At 41.0% G+C, this 19,644-nt stretch overlaps 2 protein-coding genes across 3 annotated transcripts; one reads left to right on the plus strand and one right to left on the minus strand.

Annotated features, from left to right (window-relative positions):
- Positions 1-130: 130 nt before the first annotated feature.
- ORC1 (origin recognition complex subunit 1) lies at positions 131-15,885 on the minus strand. Of its 2 annotated transcripts, none has more exons than XM_069022629.1 (17): positions 15,785-15,885; positions 14,853-14,957; positions 14,391-14,518; positions 13,045-13,214; positions 12,480-12,861; positions 11,544-11,841; positions 10,076-10,171; positions 9,534-9,720; positions 8,887-8,993; positions 8,099-8,200; positions 7,415-7,586; positions 5,109-5,216; positions 4,202-4,351; positions 2,883-3,002; positions 1,266-1,432; positions 951-1,038; positions 131-441 (listed from the first exon to the last, which is right to left on the minus strand). In XM_069022629.1, exons 2-17 carry the CDS (start codon positions 14,939-14,941, stop codon positions 247-249), a joined length of 2,559 nt encoding a protein of 852 aa, XP_068878730.1. In that variant the 5' UTR covers positions 14,942-14,957; positions 15,785-15,885; the 3' UTR covers positions 131-246. The 2 variants fall into 2 exon arrangements, with proteins under 2 accessions (XP_068878730.1, XP_068878729.1); XM_069022628.1 differs by lacking the exon at positions 15,785-15,885 and adding an exon at positions 15,223-15,739.
- Positions 15,886-15,928: 43 nt separating this feature from the next.
- On the plus strand, positions 15,929-19,627 carry PRPF38A (pre-mRNA processing factor 38A). The gene is made up of 10 exons (XM_069023422.1): positions 15,929-16,115; positions 16,196-16,355; positions 16,865-16,986; positions 17,136-17,221; positions 17,370-17,480; positions 18,008-18,120; positions 18,622-18,648; positions 18,725-18,822; positions 19,165-19,213; positions 19,300-19,627. The coding sequence occupies exons 1-10, from the start codon at positions 15,986-15,988 to the stop codon at positions 19,340-19,342; spliced, it is 939 nt and encodes a 312-aa protein (XP_068879523.1). The 5' UTR covers positions 15,929-15,985; the 3' UTR covers positions 19,343-19,627.
- Positions 19,628-19,644: the final 17 nt, after the last annotated feature.

Below are 19,644 nucleotides of genomic sequence, written 5' to 3' on the forward strand. Positions count from 1 at the left end.
TCAATTAAAAGGGGACCAGTGACCAGCACTTCAAGTACTTGTAAAAACAAATAGTTTGAAATATTTAAAATGCTTTGAAATTAATTCTTTATTATTAAAAAGAGTTCTTTAACACATCAAACAAATAAGCAAAGCATTTTAAAAAAATACATTTCACTATTTCCATTTTATCAACAATTTAAAATATTTAAAAATAGATGGTATTTAAAATATTTATACATACTAAAAGCAATAAAATCTTTTGCTTTATTCCTCCCTGAGTGCATACATGACATCGTCCTGGTTGAGGTTCAGTCGCACCCGCATGTGCAGATATTTATTGCTGGCCTCCACCAGCAAGAGCCTGCAGGCACCAAGCCTTGAACAAATTGCCATGATTTCTGACACTGTAGGGCTCTGCAGTCCTTCCATCCTGCACAAGGCCACGTGGTGCTGGTAAACCTGGTGAAAAAGAGAAAAGGACACAGGTTATGTTTACTGCCTGCTGCAACTGAATGTGCTAAGGTGACACAGAGAAGCTGCTTTCCCCTCACCTCCATGGGAGGGGAGATAAAATAGCTCCAGCCTGTTCAGATGCTGTAATTTTATATAAAAAGGTTTAGAAATATATATTTATGTAAGTATGAACATTCAGCTTCCACACTACTCGTGACTACTCCAGAGTCCTCACAGCTCTGCTGGCACCAAGTATTTTATGGGTCTACTAAAAAAAACCAAGGCTACCAGTGACATATCTGCCTCTGTAGAGAAAAACAGTGATGCACAAGTCGGAATCAACTTTTAGTTTTCCTCTTTGGACTGTTGCCTGATAATTTCAGTTTCTCTTTAACTTTTCCTGTTATAAAGCATGTTAGGGTAGAAGCATGAGATGTTTTAAGATGCAGGCCAAAAAAAATAAAAATCACCTTGTGATTCAGATCACTGGTGTCAGTAACAAAAAAGCCCCGTACCTGTTGAACTGTCGCCTCCTCAACTCCTGCCCTGCGAAACTCTGCCAAAATTGCTTTCAAAAAGATTTGTTCATGCAACGAAGCATTCCTGAGTTGAAAAACAAAAAAGACAAAAATCCATTTGTGAAGTTCAGAACCTAAGAAACATGAGGAGGAAGTCTGGAAGGGAAATTGCTTGGGAGCTACATATCTAAACACGGGCAGTTTATGTCGCAACTCGCCAATGTACCACAGCCTGCAACTCCGGCATCACAATTTTTATTTTTAAAAACTAGTGGTGTGAAAGAGGCACAAAAGCAAAGGAAATGTTTTTACCTGATTGCATTGACATATGGTGATGAAAACATTTCATCTATGGCTTCAGTCACGTGGGCCATCTTGACAATCTCTGGGGTTCTCTTCTGCCTGGCAAACTCACAGATCTCCGTGGCCCTCCTGCAGATATCCAGGCACCGCCGGGCATCCCCGGACAGTGCTGCCACCTGCAAGTGACCATGACAGATTTGTAACAACATCTCCTACCAGTTGGGGAAAGAGTTTAGCAAGAATCAACAGCCAAACAAAACCCAAACACCCTGAGCACCCAGTGGGAGAGCAACACATCTCTGAACTACCTTACTACAATCCCTGATCCTGAACAACAAATCTTACTGACCAAAACCAACAGAAGCAACTCTCTCTCTCACTGCCCCCATCCTGATCCAGTCATCACAAACTCAAGAACTTTTTTCTATAACCACAGAAATCAGAGGTTAAAAAAAAAAAATTAAAGGTGAACAATTCAACACCAAAAGCTTTTAGATCAATTTAATTATCAGTGAAGACCTTTACCATAATCCAGGTTCATGCAAAGGGGAAAAAAAAAAAGGGGGGGTGGCTATGACACCAAAAACCTCAGTTTTTCCATATTCATTAAAATACTCATTTTAAGAGTGCACTAATAAGTTTAGAAGGTCTCAAAGAAATATCCAGGATAGTCAATTTACAGTTACAAGTGCGTGAAAAATTTCAGGTGTCTGAAATTTCTGAAACTAAATACTTGTTAAAACCCCAAATGTGCTTTACAGTTTTAATAAAGCTATGAACATTCACCAGATATAGTACTGGCCTAATTTTCCCAGTAAAAAGCCCTAAAACATTCTCAGCTGGGGCTGAGAATGAGCAACCCTTTAGAAAATCTAACTGCAAGGTATATTTCTGTATTTTCTGAAGAAAGCTCATACTAGAAAAACATTGCAGTCATTCACTCTGCAAAACCATCACTGTTATCCTTACAGAGAGGTGGTTCCTTCACAACAAAACACATGCTTGTATTTACTTCTGACATATTTATGAGCACTTTTTAAATCCTACAATGATGTAGGATGTTTTGACATAATTTTAATGATTACTTTAATATAGAGTTGCTAATCTAACACGTTAGCAATGCATATATCTCAATTTGAGAAGCTGCTGGTCCCCAATGAATTACTTATTTTTTGTCTAACTGAGTATTAAGACTTGAAAACAGAACAGGTACTATCTATTATGACAAGGCACTTAACATCTTGAGAAAGAAAATTAGTATGGCTTTTTCCACTGCCACTGGCATGCTGTCTTTTTCAGGATTCTCCAATGACTCACATTATGTTAAAGAGTGGAGACAGTTGACATCTTATCATCATGCATTATCACGACTCTTGTTGTCATGCCTTCAGCTCTTGGAATATGCTGCTGCCTTCTCAGAGTAGGTGGAAAAAGCAAGGACACTGCTCTAGCAATGTCTTCTGAGAAAATACCCTGAATAATGTATGATCTAATTGTGCCCCACTTGCCTCCAATGCAGAACACAACCACAGAACCAAGTCTAACAGCTGTTACAAAACTCTCCCTGCTGTCCCTACACTCTTCACCCAGTGCAACATGAAGGACATTTATCTGCTCTGTGCTCACCTTTCTGGAAACCAGCTGAACTGCATCCTCTTCAAATGCCTTCACACCTTTCAGTCTGGATGAAATAATTTGCTGTAACTGTTTGTAAGTGTAGGGCTGAAAGGACATTCTGGTGAGGCCCTACAAAATAAATGACACAACACAGTGAGAAGTATTTGTGGTGCTGGAAAACTCCCAACTGTTCATGCATGGCCTGTGTGGTAACTTTTACTTTCTCTGGTAGGAGCAATCAGTCCCTTCCCTCCAAGTGACACACTTTAATCAATCATATTTGTGAAATAAATGTACAAATCCACAAAATTGTGACTCAGTGAGGACCAGCGGTTGGATCTCCCCACTTGAAAGGCCAGAGGAGCAAGCGAAGCTATTAGAATTCAGATTTCTCTTATTAAAAACCTTTAATCAAGTCAGAGCTCCCCAACACAAAAATATTTTGATTACATCTGTCTACACTTTTTTTTAATACAATAACAGCAGCAGCGATGAAAAAATATTCATGTCTCCTTTAGCAAATCCGTATATGTTTGCATTGACTTCAGGTTAGCCATCAGCCAAGAATTTAAACCCTCTTCTGGCTCAAGCTAATAAGAACTGCTCTCAGATGAGGACAATCTATGTTACAGATGGTGCACTGCCTTTTACATCCTACAGGAGACCTGGGGTTTGAATTTCTTATGCAAAACCTCTGCTATGACTATATGGACTCAGCTGATCTGCAGTGGGTTTAGTGGGTGGGGGGAAGCAATTCACACCCTGTGGAGCTGTCTTTGAGTCATGAAAGGATAGAGGCACAGAGCACTGTTTTTTCAAACCACTTTTCAGAGCCATGATGAGATGACCTAGGAAAATGTATTCAAAACAAGTGGAGAATGTATCCAATTTTCTTTGTTGGATACCTTTATATAATCTATCAACTGATGATAGCAAACAGAGAAGTAAGTAGGTGCCTGGAATGAAAGGGGAAAGAGGAAGAGAAACCAGAGGAGAATTCTTTTGAACTGTAGACTAAGCAGCCTAATCATGAAGCACAGTGATTGATTATCCAGATCTTAATATATTTTAAAAGGCATCCATATTCATATTTCATTCTTACAGAACATAGTGTACATACACAGCATAATACCTGATTAGCAAACAGGCTCCTGAACTTTGCTAAGATTTATGTGCTCATTATCAGCTCTCTGGAGAGGGAATTACAAAAAACATTGTTCAGCTTCTGAGATAACCAATCCTACTTTTCTCCTGGATTGCTTTTGATTGCATCCAATATTTAATCTGTTCTCATTTTAAGGCATAGCAACAGAACTGCTAGGACATACCAGCCTGCTTGCTACTCTATTCATCATGATTCTCTCTGGCAGGTCCATGGTGTTGGCAATGGCCAGGATGATTAACTTGGAGTGCTTTTGGGTTGGCCAGTCAAATAAGTTGTACATCACGTTCTGTTTGCGGGTCCACAGCAGATCAAGCTGCAGAGATAAAAAGAAAAGAATCAGATTGGAAAAAAGAATGGCCTTTTATTTACAATACCTGATGGGGGTTTGAGAACCAGCTCTGCCACAGAAGATTTCTCATGTGATTCTGAACAAGCTGTCTCTGTTGCCTTTCCTTTATCCATCTACTAATAGGACTGCATTTGCTGAATGAGGGCTCTAATCTCTTTTGGAAAAGCACAGTCCTACTGGATGCTGGAACAGTACTAACCACAACAGTGATTAAACAGCTGGAATTTTAAAACACCACTGTGACACTAATACTATATCTAACAAGATTCAAAGACCCTCCAAGTGAGAGCCTGAAGCAAAAATAAGAGTGCATTTGATTATTACTGAACATAGCACATTCAAGGTTTTTCAAAATTGGGTATGACTTATTTCTCTGTGACTTTTCCCAGTGGAAAAGCAGCAGCTTCCAGACAAAATACAGTTGGATCCTCTGGTATTTAGAACTTGACAAACAACTTATTTCATGTCTTGGAATAACAAAACAAAAAATCAAGTGAAATCCAAGGCAGAAAACAATATGGCAATAGGATATTCAACCATTTTAGGAAAATTAATTTAAATAGGCAAGAGGAACTATTTTGTACCTCCTCTTTCCTAAGTCTATTCCTGTTACATCACATATGATACACTCAAAGCATGCATAATTTGTCTTTTTCCATCCTCCAAAAACTCACCCCTTACAATCCTTGGAGGAAAGAAAACACAGGATTCTTTGTCTCACCTCATCCACTATCAGCACTGTGGTCTTCCTCTTTGGTCCAGGTGTACTGAACAGCTTTGCCAGCAGTACTGCAGCATGAGTTGCTGTCACCTTCTGACCTGTCAGGAACTGAACAAGGATTGAAAAAGTATTGAAGGTTAATCACACCAAACCCCTGGAAATACAAAGTTTGACTCCATTCAATTTTGCCTTTCCCTAACAATCAACACCAAGCATCTGGATTATTTTTACCATGGGGGAGTAAGAAAAAGGAGAAAGTAGCTCATAAGACACTTAGGTCTACCAAGAACTGTCCATAAAGGAGAAGAGAGACAAAACAAGGCACAGCTAAAAAGAAAGGCCCACAGAATTCTCTGCAATTTGTCTTAGAATCATTAAGAAATCCTGAACCCACCCAGTCTAGAGGGCTCTAAACCCAGTATATCTCAAGGGTATCTCTGAATGCACACACCTACTGAAAACCTAAGTCAGCTAACATGAATAGCCTGACTTCAGTAATCTTGGACTCCTATTAAAATTCTAATGAATCATCAGCAGGATCTGTAATTAAATTTATTCAACTGTGAGCTAAAAAAATACCTGCAATACCTTTTGCAACTATATGGCAGAACAGATGAGCTGACTGTACATTACCTCTTCCCTTGCAAGTCCAAAGATATCCAGAAATCAAAGCATGACATTTCAAAATTACACTGTAGATGTGGAATCAATTGTTCATCATAATGCAAAGTCCAGCAATAAAGCAAAATGAAGACTGCATTTGAAAATTGTGTTTCTTTTCTAAAATGTCTTAAAAACCTAAGATTTGATAATTACTAAACAACCCAGAGCACAACATTAATGTATAATCTCTACTTGTTTCATGTTTCCAATTCAGTCAGCACAGTCCAAATCAGTCAACGAAAGGAGTTGAATCCCAGAGAATTCTGATTCTACAGCTCTGGAGCAGAGTATCCAATATACCACAGAGTTCAGTTGCTGTGGTGAACTGGACACTTACTGTACCCAAGTATTTAACGTTATCTCTTTCATCTGCCCATGGCTTCCAGTCCCTGTTCCATCTCTCCACAGCAGTGAGAGACTCTCCTAACTGCAGGAGGGAAGCTCCAGAATTTGCTTCAGTCATGCAAAGAAACATCAGCGAACTGGAGCTCGACCTGCAGCAATCAGGAGAGCAGCAGCAGCCTAACTCTTAGCTGGGGTTCTTGGATAGCAGCTGAGGCAGAAGGAATTGGAGAAGTACATGGTTCATGTGACCTTGTACTCCCCTGAAGGATATTTAACTGGGCTAGCTTAGAGTTCAGGACCCACGGGGGGTGACAGATTGTACTTCCAAAGGCCTATTCTTTATTCATTTTAAGATTTTACGCTGAATGGGATAGGAACAAAGGATGTTCAAATACATTCACACTACCATGAAATAAGGTAATTGTCAGGAAGCCTCTCACTATACTAAAGAAACACAGTGGCCTGGTCTCAGCAAATCCCTCAGCAAGACACTGTATCAGCTGGTTTGAGGAAAGGATGCAAATATGCAAATTTAGCTCCCAACTATGAGGATAGGGACATTAAAACACTGATGTATGCCACTCCCTGCTCAGAAAGATGATGTCAAACTTAAATAAATGGAGCAGAAGTTTAAATGAAAATGGAACAGATGTTTCAGGAAACCATTTAATTTCCAGGTCACTGGTTTAAAGTTAGCCTAGACTGAGAAAGCTTTTGAGCAGTTGCAGTCTAATGCCTACTGATCTTAATCCAGTCCTCAGAAGATTAATTCCCACCCATACAACACAAGCACAGTCAGTAGTCCCAGATGGATACTGCAGACTGGTTTGTCATGGATATGTGAAATACATTTTTGTTGATAGAGATGGCTCCTCTTTAGCTGAATTACTACTACAACTGACCAATTACCCACTAAGAACCCCCAGTAATTATTCTACTGCTACAGTGACTTTCAGAGTTGTCACCTTAGTAGCTGTTTAAGCAGATGTGCAGAAAAAGTTACACAATGGGAAAATGTAAAAAGCTGGTTTAATTTTTTTTAGATGAGCAGATGCAACAATCCAGGCTATTTCTCAGCCATTACCCTTATGCTGCAGAAAGCAAAACAATTCAAGAAGTTGGCTAAGGCCTTAAGTTAATTATTTTCTAACCTGCTCTAAGATAAAAGCACACAGTCTCTTGGAGGAACGTTGAAGTACTGATAAGTGCCTTGAATACTGTAACATATCAAGGATCTGATGGTAAAGTGTAGTATCTCTTCTTTCAAACCCAGGAGCCACTGAGAAGGCTTTACTTACCTCTAATATCTGCACATAGGCTTGGTGAGGGTCTGTCAGCTTCATGCCATTGATCTCCACAAACTGGAATGGTGGCAGTTCATCGTTTTCTGCAGCTTGCTGAAGACACCGAATTACTTCATGAACAGTTGCAGTTTTACCTGTTCCAGGCACTCCAGAAATGTACATGCACCTACGAAAGGAGAACACCTCTTCAGCAGCCTGAGCAAAATGGTAACACTCCTGGCATTTATGAGCTGGGATTCCTGACCTCTGACACCAGTCTTGAATGCTCCTCTGTCACTTCAGGCAATTCCCTCTATCTTACTTTATTTGCAAGCTGGGACATAACACATTGGAGGATCACGAGGATTTTTATTATTACTAAAGCAATTAACAACCTGAAATATTTTATAAATGTAATTTACCTCTTCTAAAAAAACCAAAGAGTTTCCCAGACATCTAGAATTGATTAGTTATATTTTGGTCTTTATTTGCATCTGTAGAATAAAAAAGCTCACATTATTTCTATGCACAACACCACTTAAGGCAGAAAAATACCAGGAAAATTGAATGAGGACCTTTAAATGATGATAACTTTTTAAATACAAGTAATAAATATAAAGTATAAAGTAAAAAGATAGCATCTGACTGCTGTTATGCCACAGGCAGATGTGATCTTGGTTACAGTCTTGCCAAACTCACCCTCCTGTACCATCAATAAGTTTGCTTTCCACAAAGTTATAGATATCCTGGAATTCTTCCTCACGACAAGGCAGAGATTCTGGGATAGCAGAAACATGCAGCCTTTGAATTAAAAAAGAAAAGAAAAAGAAAATTAAAATTGCAGTTCTCTCTGAAAAAATGATGCAAACAGCCAGATGCTCACCTTCCTCCTGTGTGGAGTTTTTCAAATCTCTCTTACAGACTTTTATGTCAAGTATCCCAAAAGAAATAGCCTAGTCTCTTTCTGTGTGCTCTTAATTTACGCAGCAATAAAGATCCATCTGTTTTAATTCACAAACTATTTGTAAATCAGTGCAGAGGTAGGATAAAACAGGAGAAACTAAAACCCAGTTTGAAAGAGTCAGTCCTGAATATTCTCCTTTTTTTTCCACTGTGAAGGTCTATGATGATACCTTGTAAAGCTTTCTCATACACCAAGAAGAGACAAATATTGTATCTTTACAATCTACAGCTAATTAGAGAGAATCTTTGCTTTTCTAATGTAGCACAGAATAATGATACCTAATTCTAAAGAACTTAGCATGGACTGGTTAAAATAATTTAAAATTGTGAAAGTAGTATTCTAAGTACTACCAGTATTTGTAAATCTAGTATTGTATTGTAAATTATTAAATGCTCTTCTTGTATCAGAAGCATTTTTACCAATTTTATTCAACATGGTAAAGATGACATTCCCTATTTCAGCACAGCCTATTGCTATGCACATCTGATGGAAAAAAAAGATGATTTTCCTGAGCACAAGTTACCTTAATCTGGCCTCTTCCAGTACACTGGCTGGTTCCTGGGCTGCCTGGATGCGCCTGGGAATTTCCGGAGTTGCATTCCGGGGTGTTCTGGGTGTTCCTGGTAAAGGCTGCAAAGAGAAATAACAACCTCAAGCAGATTTTCTACAAACAGCAATTTCTGTTGGAAACAAATCGTTGATACGAGTTTCCCGAACATTACTAATGCCAGAGTACAAGATGAACTGAGAACCAGTATTTACACAGGGAATTACCAAACAAGCCTTATGGTGTTTTCTTCCTAAGAGAAAAAGGAAGCTGGAAAGGGGGTGGTGACAATTACACCTTTTCACTGTCTGAAGAATTTTTGAGTTGTTAGTCCTTTTCTGGAGTCCTGTGTTATAAAACAATCTGGTTCTTAAGAAACAGCATCCAAGCTAGTATTTTCCCTGGTTAGACTACAGTTTCCTGATCCATATTGTCACAATATTCACAACATGCAAATGGATTATACATTTGCATAACCTACCAATATCAAAGATTAAATTAATCCAGATAATGCTTCATTGAAAGCTTAGGGGTTCAGATATGTAACTCTGGTACACAGGCATCAAGCATTCAAGTAACTGGCTCAGAAATAATAAAAATGGCTGTTTTATATGGAACCTTACAGTTTTTTTCAGTGTCTTTGCAGGAGTGTGAACTGCAGGCTTCCTTGAAGATTTTGGGGTGCTGAATATTCTGCTGGATTTAGTTTTCTTTTCTGGTGTGCAGGGCACGTCATCATCCTCCTCCTCCTCGCTACTTGAAGAGTAGGAACTATCAGAGCCAGACAGAAAATCTTCCTGGTCCAACATGCTATAAGAAACAGAAATGACTTGAGCTTTAAAAAAAATACATACAAGTCTACACATCACAGAGCAATACTGGTACACTTTCAGCTCTTTCTGTAGTTCTTGTAATCCAGCATGTTTTCCACTTCAGCTGCTAATTTTCCATGGCTTTTTAACAGACTGGTTTAAAGGAAGTCAGTTTTCTGAAGAACACCATGAGTCAGAGCTTTATGTTCCTGAACATAAACCAGTTTTTACTCAAGCCACAATTAAGCTGTGCTTTTAGAACCATTTGCATTTCAGTATTAAGCCAGACAAGCTCTCAAAGCTTCAAGTTATCAACAGCAATCTGAGCAGGAGATCATGGCTGCAGGGTTTACCTGATCTGTTCTGCAATGAGAGCACTTGTTTTCTGTGCACATGTTCTGCGAGAACGAGGGGTCAGCACAGGGCTCCGTTTCTGATATGCAACTAAACTGGAAAGAAAGAACACAAAGCTGGTTGTATTCCCTCCCTTTGCATCACACTTGCAAAGACACAGAGAAGGCCTTTCAAACTTCAGGCTCAATTGTTACCAATGTCAATCCAGCATGAATTCTTATTTGTTATTTACAGATTGGCTATGGCATGGATGCTGGCAGCACAATTTCCCCCCTCTTGCACTGTGTCTTCAATACATCTTTGCCAAGAAAAACAAAATATTTGCTGTATTTTGCACTGCCAAACTGAATGGACGGGGACTCAAAACAGCGGTGTTTTTATTTGATAGAGAGGTGGGGTTTTTTGCCTACTTTTTTTCTTAAAAGAAAAACAAGAAAAAAATTATTTCCTTTGGGCATCTCTTTGATCTGCTCTTTGGAATGTATTTTTCTCTTTGTGTTTTGATATTCCTTGGCTGTCCTCTTGGGTACTTCTTCATCCCTGCCATTGAAACATTTTACTGTTACTACACAACTTTTCTACTGGTTCAAAGTACAAAATGAGACAAATTACAGATGCTTTTATTATTTGTTGACAGCTCTTAAAAGTTTTTTAGATCTATAAATACTACTGAAATGCCATTACCTTACCAATGATAGGTAAACATTTTCACGCTATATTATAAGTGACAAAAAAGAAGTGCAAATTCCATTGTTGCATCCACATCTTTACTCTTGGAAAGGAGGAAACTGACTGGTTTCTGGCTCCTTGCAACATTTTGCACAACAGTCTGTTCTGTTCTTCTCCTGCCCCAGTTTATGCAGTTTTTAAAGACTGTGTGAAGATATACTTGAATAATTGTGCTTTTTGAGTTTTGATTTCTTTTCAACATAAAAAGTAGCATGAAAGTATACATACAATTCTCATGAGGACTCTCCTGAGGCCAATCATACCTCTCTCTACAGTCCAGCATCCCTCAACACTTGTCACAAGTAAGGCACATCTGAGCCTTCATTATGGAGTGCAAGGAAACAGGTTTTCATCCATGTTGATGGGTACAATCATCGTGAGAACAATGATCAACATGGCTTCAACTTCCTTTCATATCATCCCACCATTCCAATTTCCAACATCATCTCTCTGTTCTTGGAACCACAAACTGCTTTTCCATATGGAAAGTTGGCTCCTCTTTGGATCTCCCTGATCATTCATCCATCTCCAAGTAATATTTTCTAAAGCTTCACCACAGTGCACTTGTCACTGCTAAGGCTCTCCCCCTTCTCTCCCTGTTCTCAGCAGGCAAAACATGGCACATGCAGAGACTTCACCTACTTTTCTCTCCAGAAGTCTTTCATAAATGTGTTTTAAGAGAGCTTCATACAAATAGAAATCCCATACAAAAATAATGATAAAAATGCTGCCACTTACGATAGATTGTCATCTTTCCCATGAAGATTCTTGTCTTTTTCACTGAAATCTTTGACTTTAGTGTAGGGGGACAATCGTACTGTGTCAATGAACCTCTGACAGTGCTCTGCAGTATCAGATATTGACTTGGACTTATCATTGCTGCAGGGGATCTTTGGTGGTGAGCCTGAAACTTCACTTGAAAACTTCACTTTTCTTTTAGTGGCTGATGGTTCTAATGGTACTACAGCATCACAGTCATCATCCAAAAGACTCAAAACTTCACATCCCAGCAGCTTGTCTTTAGATCTTGTAGGACCTAGAAATGAAAACCAAAATGAACTTTTGTCAGGCTTCAATACGGCTGGTTTGGTTAACTTTCAGAAGACATGCTACAACTGGCTCATTGACTAAGTTTAAATGAAAGCAGATGGTCATTTCACTTCAGGAACAAGGAACTGGATCATTAGAAGGCATTTCCTCTAAAAAATTACTAAACAGAAGACACACAGATTTTTTTCAGTTTTCTAACCCACCTCCATTATCTACAACTTTATTCAGGTTCCCTGTTGAAAATACTGCATGTTACACAGGATCAAATGTGCTTATTCAACCAGCTCAATGTAAACATTTTAGGGCACAGTTAGTCAGAAGATTAAATAAAGTGGGACATTCTGAGGTCAAGTTAGGCTGATTGATAGCATTTCAGTCAACAAGCACTTTAATTCAGATTTATCAGATTTGCAGCAGCAGTAGGATATAAGCAGTAGAGTGCTTAAAACAGCAGACAAGACAAACTGATGTGCCCACAAGGCTTGGGCTGATCCCAAAGCCTGAACAAGGTAACTAAAAATATTGATGTTGAATGTTACAATTGTTACAATTCCCCAAAATGGAAAAGCAAAGCCATATCATGCTCAGAACTACTGAATGGACAGAATATTGCCATATACATACTGTTTAACTCCAGCTTCTTCCTTGCTGTTGGGGTTTTGATGTCATTATTAGCCACTCTTTGAGAATGCCTCTCCTTAGCAAGGGAGGACTTGGAAGAAGAATGTTTTGATTCTATTTCCATATCAATGTTTTTTGGTTTTGTGGCACTCCGAACAGCACTCTCTGTCTCTTTTTTCACAGGTGTAAGGATGTCTGAAGGAATAAATGCTTTTGAAGAGTTCGTGATGACACCTCTTTTCTTGTTAGCTTCTTTCAGCTTAGAGAATGTGTCCGGGGACAAAACCTTGAAGTACTTCCCATCCCAAGACTGTTTGACATAGAAAGTTTGTTCCTTGTTTAATGTAATAATAGGCAGCTCCTCACCCAGATGTAGTGGTAATACCTGCAAAAACAGAAAATACCAAAACACACATACATTAATGTTTACTGTTAGTTTAGAATTCAGCTACTTTCTATTCACAGATCTTATTACTGCAACTCATGCAATCCTTGGTTACTAAGTCATACTACAGGGCTGTTGCTGTTTCTTTCTTCCCTTTCTGTGTAGAAGAGTTGGGGTACATACCATGATGCTTTTAATAATGGTCTCTGCAGCTATATCAGTGTCATAACCAAGAACTTGATCGAAAAACACCTCCTGGGCAGAAACCTCTCTTTTAAGTAGCTTCCGTTTGTTCTGAGGTATCTCCTCCAAACGACAGAACCACTGCACAACTGCACGTTTGTGTTGAGCACCTGCAACAAGGAGAGAAAGCCAGGGAATCAAGAATTTTCAAGTGTCACAAATAGTGCCAGACTTTAGCTGAAAAGCCAGCAAGGGTAGAAGTCCTCCCTGGACATAAGGGAGAAAGCATCAGGTAAGACTGCAATTCCCATTTTAAAATGTAGATTAAAATGTCTGAGTTGAGAATTTTAAGGACTAAGGTAATACCTGCACTGGGTCTCAATCACAAAAATACCTGAAGACCACCTCCAGACCACCAGTTCCCTATCACAAACAAAGAGGTTCCTTATTTGCATAGATGTGGTCTCCTCAAACCCTGCTAACTAAAAGCAGCAACATAAAAGGAGAACTGAGAAATTTCAGGACATTATTTGTAGTGCCACTGTACTTTCAGAAGCCAGAAACAATTTTTTCACTGGCTGACAAACCAGGGAATATTGCTGATGAAATATCTCGTTTTTAAGGAAGTTTCATGGGTTTCATTCCAGCATGAAAAGAATATTCAGTTGTGCTACTAAAAAAGTGTGTTAGTAAATAAATAAGCTGGAATGATATGTATTTATGTTTTTAAAAAGGTAAAGAAAATTAAAAACCCTCAAAGCATTACTATGATGGCACAGAAAGAACAAAAGCTGTTCAAAGAAATCAGATCTAGTCAAAGAGCAGCTCCCAACTCAGACAGTCTTCATATCACCCACCTCCCATGATTTATCTTTTCATATCTATCTCTGTATAAACAAGTACTTCTACATGGAACAGAAATAACAAGTCCCATTTATTCAGTCTTGTACTTTATTGTTAAATTGCCTGATGTCTAATGAGATGCAAATTTCAGGGCTGCAGTGCTCTTGCTCCATTTGGATTCTCCAATCTCTAAATAAAGCACGAGGTCATGCTGTCTTCCTCAAGGACCATTCCTTTTAAATTAGACAATTATGTAAAAAGACTGTAAAAATTACAGTGTGCTTAAACTTTCCATTAATGTATTAAATTTAGCTGAAATTAGCCATAAGTCCCAAATATTTGGGGGAGCATGTGAATACAAATGCAGTGATTACCAAAGCTTAATTTTCTTAATAAATTAGGCCAGTGACATAGTGTTAATGCTAACTACACCCCCACGAAAAAGGTAACTTTAAAACATTTCAAAATTTCTCATTCAGAAAGTAAGTTTTTATTTCTCTTACCATCTTCATATAAATCCATGAGCTGTGCCACATAAGGCTGATCTGCATTCACCCCTTCTACTAAAATAAAGTCACCAAGTTGTATACAGGTTTCTGTTCTGCTGCTTTCTGATGTAATAAGGATCCCCCTAAAAATGACACACAGAGGAAGATTAAGAGCATTTCATATTCTTCATAATTCACATATCATTAAGCCTGATGTCCTGTGAACTTTACAGTTAGTTATGCCCCTCCTTGCAATGCTTACAACTTAGTTTCCCTGATTAGAAGCTTTCATATGTAGTTCAAACTTATTCACAGACTTAGTTAAATGCTTTTGTTCTATACATACAGTGCCACAACAAAATACTCAAAACCTTACTCATATCGTCACTGACTGCCATGTTAACCTAAACTATGTCAGAAAGGTAAAGAAACATTCATTAAGTTTCCCTGAGCAAGACAGAAGTAAATGTTATTTACTTGTACTGGGAAGTCCTCAGCTTTCTGTCCGAGCTCATGGGTTTTCCATACCAGGAGTAGATAAGCTTGCTTTGCTGCCGAGTGTTCATGATTCCCAAGGAAAAGCTGAAACAAATAAACAAACACTTCTGGATTATTATTTAAAAACAAAACAAAACAAAAAAAGGAAATCTGGGAAGATACATAGACCTATAGAACTGCTAGCAATTCTTTCGGAGTGCATGAAGAACGTGGTGGTTGACACAGAGAAGCCCACCTTCCCCAAAGCCCCAGACACCCCTTCCCAAGGGATGAGGAAGAAAGGAAGATATTTAGTAGCGAACTGTTCTTCAACTCCTTTTCCATTCCCCCGCGGCTCCCCGGCCCTCACCGCCATAGCTGCATGTTGGGTGAGACCGTCACCGACGTTTCACTTTCGCTCAATTTTTACGGCTTCGTTTTGGCTTTTAATTTTTTTTTTTTTTTTCCCTAAGGAAGAATTTTCGTCTGGAAACTCAGGGAAAAGCCACACTCAGCCCCCAGTGGCGTTCACCGCCCCAGCCCGGGCGGCACATGGCGGCCGAGGGGCCACTGTGCGCCGGACGGGACACGCTGAGGGTCACCGAGTGGCTCCGGCAGCACCACAGAGCCGCTAACTCGCCACAGCCCTTCGCTGAGCCCCTAACCGGCCAGAGCCCCTCACAGAGCCCCTGAACCGCCCGATCCCCTCACAGAGCGAGTGAGGCTGGGACGGATCACAGCGGTTCATCCGGTCCCACCACCCCGCTCCAGCAGGGTCGTCCCAGAGCACATTGCACGGGATCGCGTCCGGACCGTTGCGGGATATCTTTAGCAAAGAAGCGTGCCCAGCGCCCCGGGCAGCCTGTGCCAACGCACGGCCACCCGCACCACGAGCGCTTTCGCCCCTGTGGCCCCTCACAGCCCCAGCTCACCGCGTCCCGCCGGCGCCGCGATGGAAGTTCGCGCCAAAGCGCGCGCGGAGCCCCGCCCCCGGCGGCGCGCGCGGGGCGGGCGGAGACGCGGCCCCGCCATGTTCGTGCCGCGCGCCCGCAGAGGAGGCGGCGGCGGCCCCGCCCCGCAGGCGGAAGCGGAAAGCGGCAAGCGGCCCCTCACGGGAGCGGGGCTGAGCCGCCATGGCCAACCGCACGGTGAAGGACGCGCACAGCATCCACGGCACCAACCCGCAGTACCTGGTGGAGAAGATCATCCGCACGCGCATCTACGAGTCCAAGTACTGGAAGGAGGAGTGTTTCGGGCTCACGGGTATGGCGGGCGGGAGGCCGGGCCGGGCCGGGGGCCCCCGGGGGAGCCTGTGCTGACGGCCTGGCCCGTCCTTCTCGCAGCCGAGCTGGTGGTGGACAAGGCCATGGAGCTGAAGTACGTGGGGGGCGTCTATGGAGGGAACATTAAACCCACGCCCTTCTTGTGCCTGACGCTGAAGATGCTTCAGATCCAACCCGAGAAGGACATCATCGTGGAGTTCATAAAAAACGAGGACTTCAAGTAAGTTGTAGTGTGATTTTTCTCTTGTGGGATTGTTGTATAGAGGGAAAGAGCCCAAAACAGCCAGGGAAACCTCAGTTCAGGGTTTAGCACTTAGTGGGCCCTGATAAACTGTGCTTTCTCAAAACCAAGCTTTTCTTCTTTTCAAGACTGCTCTCCTTGTCACCTGCTCTGTTGAAAGCGCTCATCTTTGTGGCATGTGCTCTCTGTGATAATAAACCTCTGCCTGAAGTATTTGAAATGAGCTGGATTAAGGGATTCATGTTAATCTACTTTTTCTTCAGTATTTCTTCCATTTTAGTTAGTGATAATGCCTCCATACAAACACGATATATGTAAAATATATATATGTTTTTGATATTATTGAGGAAGTGATGGAGTAAATCTAAATGGCTGGGTATTCTGGCTAGTGTACTGATTTTCTTCAGAAACTTATGGGAAAAACTCTTTTTTATCCAAACTGCTAAGTGTGCAGGAAGCTGAGATCCATGAAAAGGTTTCCTTTCCAGGTATGTCCGAATGCTTGGAGCACTGTACATGAGACTGACAGGCACTGCCATCGATTGCTACAAGTACCTGGAGCCACTGTACAATGACTATCGGAAAATTAAAAGTCAGAACAGAAATGGGGGTAAACGCTTTTACTTCTGTTTAGCAATGTAAATTTTAAAAACTCTGGCATAACCAGCCCAGTTGACAGAAGTTGTCTGAAGTGTTTCAGCTTTACTTTAGCCTCTAGTGTTAGTTTTCTTTCTTTTAAGTGCTGTTTTTCACCCCCAGAATTCGAACTGATGCATGTGGATGAATTTATTGATGAGCTACTCCATGAGGAACGCGTTTGTGACATCATCCTGCCTCGACTGCAGGTTGGGAAATGTAGATGGTTATGGAATTCCTAACTGCATCAAGTTCAGTAGTTGTACTGGCTGCTGGCTTGTTGTATGAGCTGTGGTTGCCTCCTTAGGTGTTTGTTCTTACTTGGGTTATGTTGAATAAAGTTGCAATTTCTCCTAGAAACGGTATGTTCTGGAAGAAGCTGAGCAACTCGAGCCTCGTGTTAGTGCTCTGGAAGAAGATATGGATGATGTAGAATCTAGTGAGGAGGAGGAAGAAGAAGATGAAAAGGTTGGTGAACTGTTTTAGAAAGGGATAGTTAAAGCTGAACCACTTTAGAACACTTTATTGTGACAAATATCTGAGGGGGGAGGCACCAGGAGGCTGCTGGCAACTCCTACCTCCCCCCATAGCATATTTTCATATAAGCAGCTTGTGAGGACTTAGAGCCTGAAGCAGTTGTCAAGTTTTTCTGTCTCTTGAATTCCACAAATCTGTATCTGTTCTGTGTTAAGCATATTTAGATAAATTGTTTTACATGCATATGTAAAGGAGAGAACTAAAAGTGATGATGGAAGGTCCTGAGACCATCAGTCAGTGCTGCTGTACTTCTTCAGAACCAACACTATGAGAAGTGGCTGTCTGAATTTCCAGTTGGCCGTTTTGGGCAGTACCACTCACTCCTGAACATGAAATACTTGAGGATGGGGAAGCTTGGCTGCATGCCTTTGCAATTTATATTAATTGTTCAGAAATCTTTACTGATAGCTTAAAACCTTGCTGAAACAAGACTTACAGCCCCTCCCCCTCGTTTCCAGCTGGAACGGATCCCATCTCCTGACCACCGCAGAAGGGGCTACAGGGACCTGGACAAACCCCGCAGATCTCCGGTGGTGCGCTACAGGCGGAGCCGGAGCAGGTCTCCAAGGAGGTGAGGGGACTCTTTTCCTTGAGCAGTGTTCTTACCTGTTGTGCTGCAGATGGCTGAAGCACAGCAGTGAAGGTGGCAGTTCAGCCAGAACCTCTCACACCTCCCAGTTCCTTTAGCGCTTCCTGAAGTGGAGTTGCAGTGCACAGACACAGTCAGCCCTTCTGCCCGTTTCTCCAGTCCTTCTCTAGCTCTTCAACTTGCTAGCCAGCTTTAGCTAAATTTGACAATACAGTGAAGATGTTAAGGAGAACCAAGTGTTTTTTCATCTAAGCCACAGGCTGCAGAGAAAATCTTGTTAATTCTTCTTACTGATAAGAAGCCAAGAAAAACTCAACAGTAGCCTCTGTTGCTCAGAGTCCTGAAGCAGGTCCTTGTGCAGGTCAAAACCACTTTAATGGGGGGTAGGAGAAGCCCTGGTGCTGTTGCTGAAGGATGTGGGAAATGAAACAGCTGTTCTGCTAATGATTTTTAGTGATTTTCTCTTTTCCCCCCCAACTCCAGGCGCAGCCGCTCTCCAAAGAGAAGAAGGTACTCTTTAATTCTGTTATGTAAGCTGAGCAATGTGCATTTTTAGTACAGCTCTTACAAGCTGCCTTTCCCTCAGCCCATCACCACGCCGGGAGAGGCATCGCAGCAAAAGCCCGAGACGGCACCGGAGCAGATCCCGGGAGAGGCGCCACAGATCGAGATCTAAATCTCCAGGTATTTCTGTCACTTCCAGGTTAACTCTGGAAAGTCTTTAGCAGCATTACATCCACTGCAAGAAAAATCTATGTCACCATATCGAGATGGTAGCACAGGTGCTAAATCTGGCTGATAAAACTTCTGCTTACATGAAAGCACAGCTGGAGAACTTCATTAATGGCTGCAAAATTGTTTTGAATAAGTTTTCATATACTTGCCAGGTTAATTTGAGTGCCTAGTTAAGGCTAGGGTTGTTCTGGCATTATCTAGCATACTTGGTCACTAGAAGCACACTGCATTAGTAAAACAACAAAGAATTCCAGTGGCAATGGAAATAACTAGTGCCTTTTTCTCTCACAGGGCATCACCGTAGTCACAGACACCGAAGTCATTCCAAATCACCTGAAAGGTAGAGGCTTGGCCTATTTCTTAAAGGCAATTTGGGAGTTGAAAGGGGCCTTACAATGTTGTCTTTTTGGGTTTTTTCTGTTTCAGATCTAAGAAAAGTCACAAAAAGAGTCGGCGAGGGAATGAATAACAAACTAAACCCAGCCCCCAGCTTAAGGGCTTTGAACTGCAGTCTGATGCTGTCCTACTTGCTCTACAGGACAGCTGGCTCTGTACTGGCTGCTTTAGCAGTCCCTTTCTTTGATCATTCTCATTTTGTTGTCTTGGATTTTTTTATTACAGGTAAGCTAAGGATACTTTTTATGTAGTTAGTTACTCATCCTTGTAATAGAATTTGAAGATTTTTTTAATTGTTTTTCTTGAAGCCTGTAAAAACTAGTGAAGAGCAATAAAAGAAGGAAGGTTTGTTGTTAAACGGCTCCTGGCTGTTTC

This window comes from Aphelocoma coerulescens, chromosome 8 (genome assembly GCF_041296385.1).
Source record: "Aphelocoma coerulescens isolate FSJ_1873_10779 chromosome 8, UR_Acoe_1.0, whole genome shotgun sequence".
NCBI classification, from domain to species: Eukaryota; Metazoa; Chordata; class Aves; order Passeriformes; family Corvidae; genus Aphelocoma; species Aphelocoma coerulescens.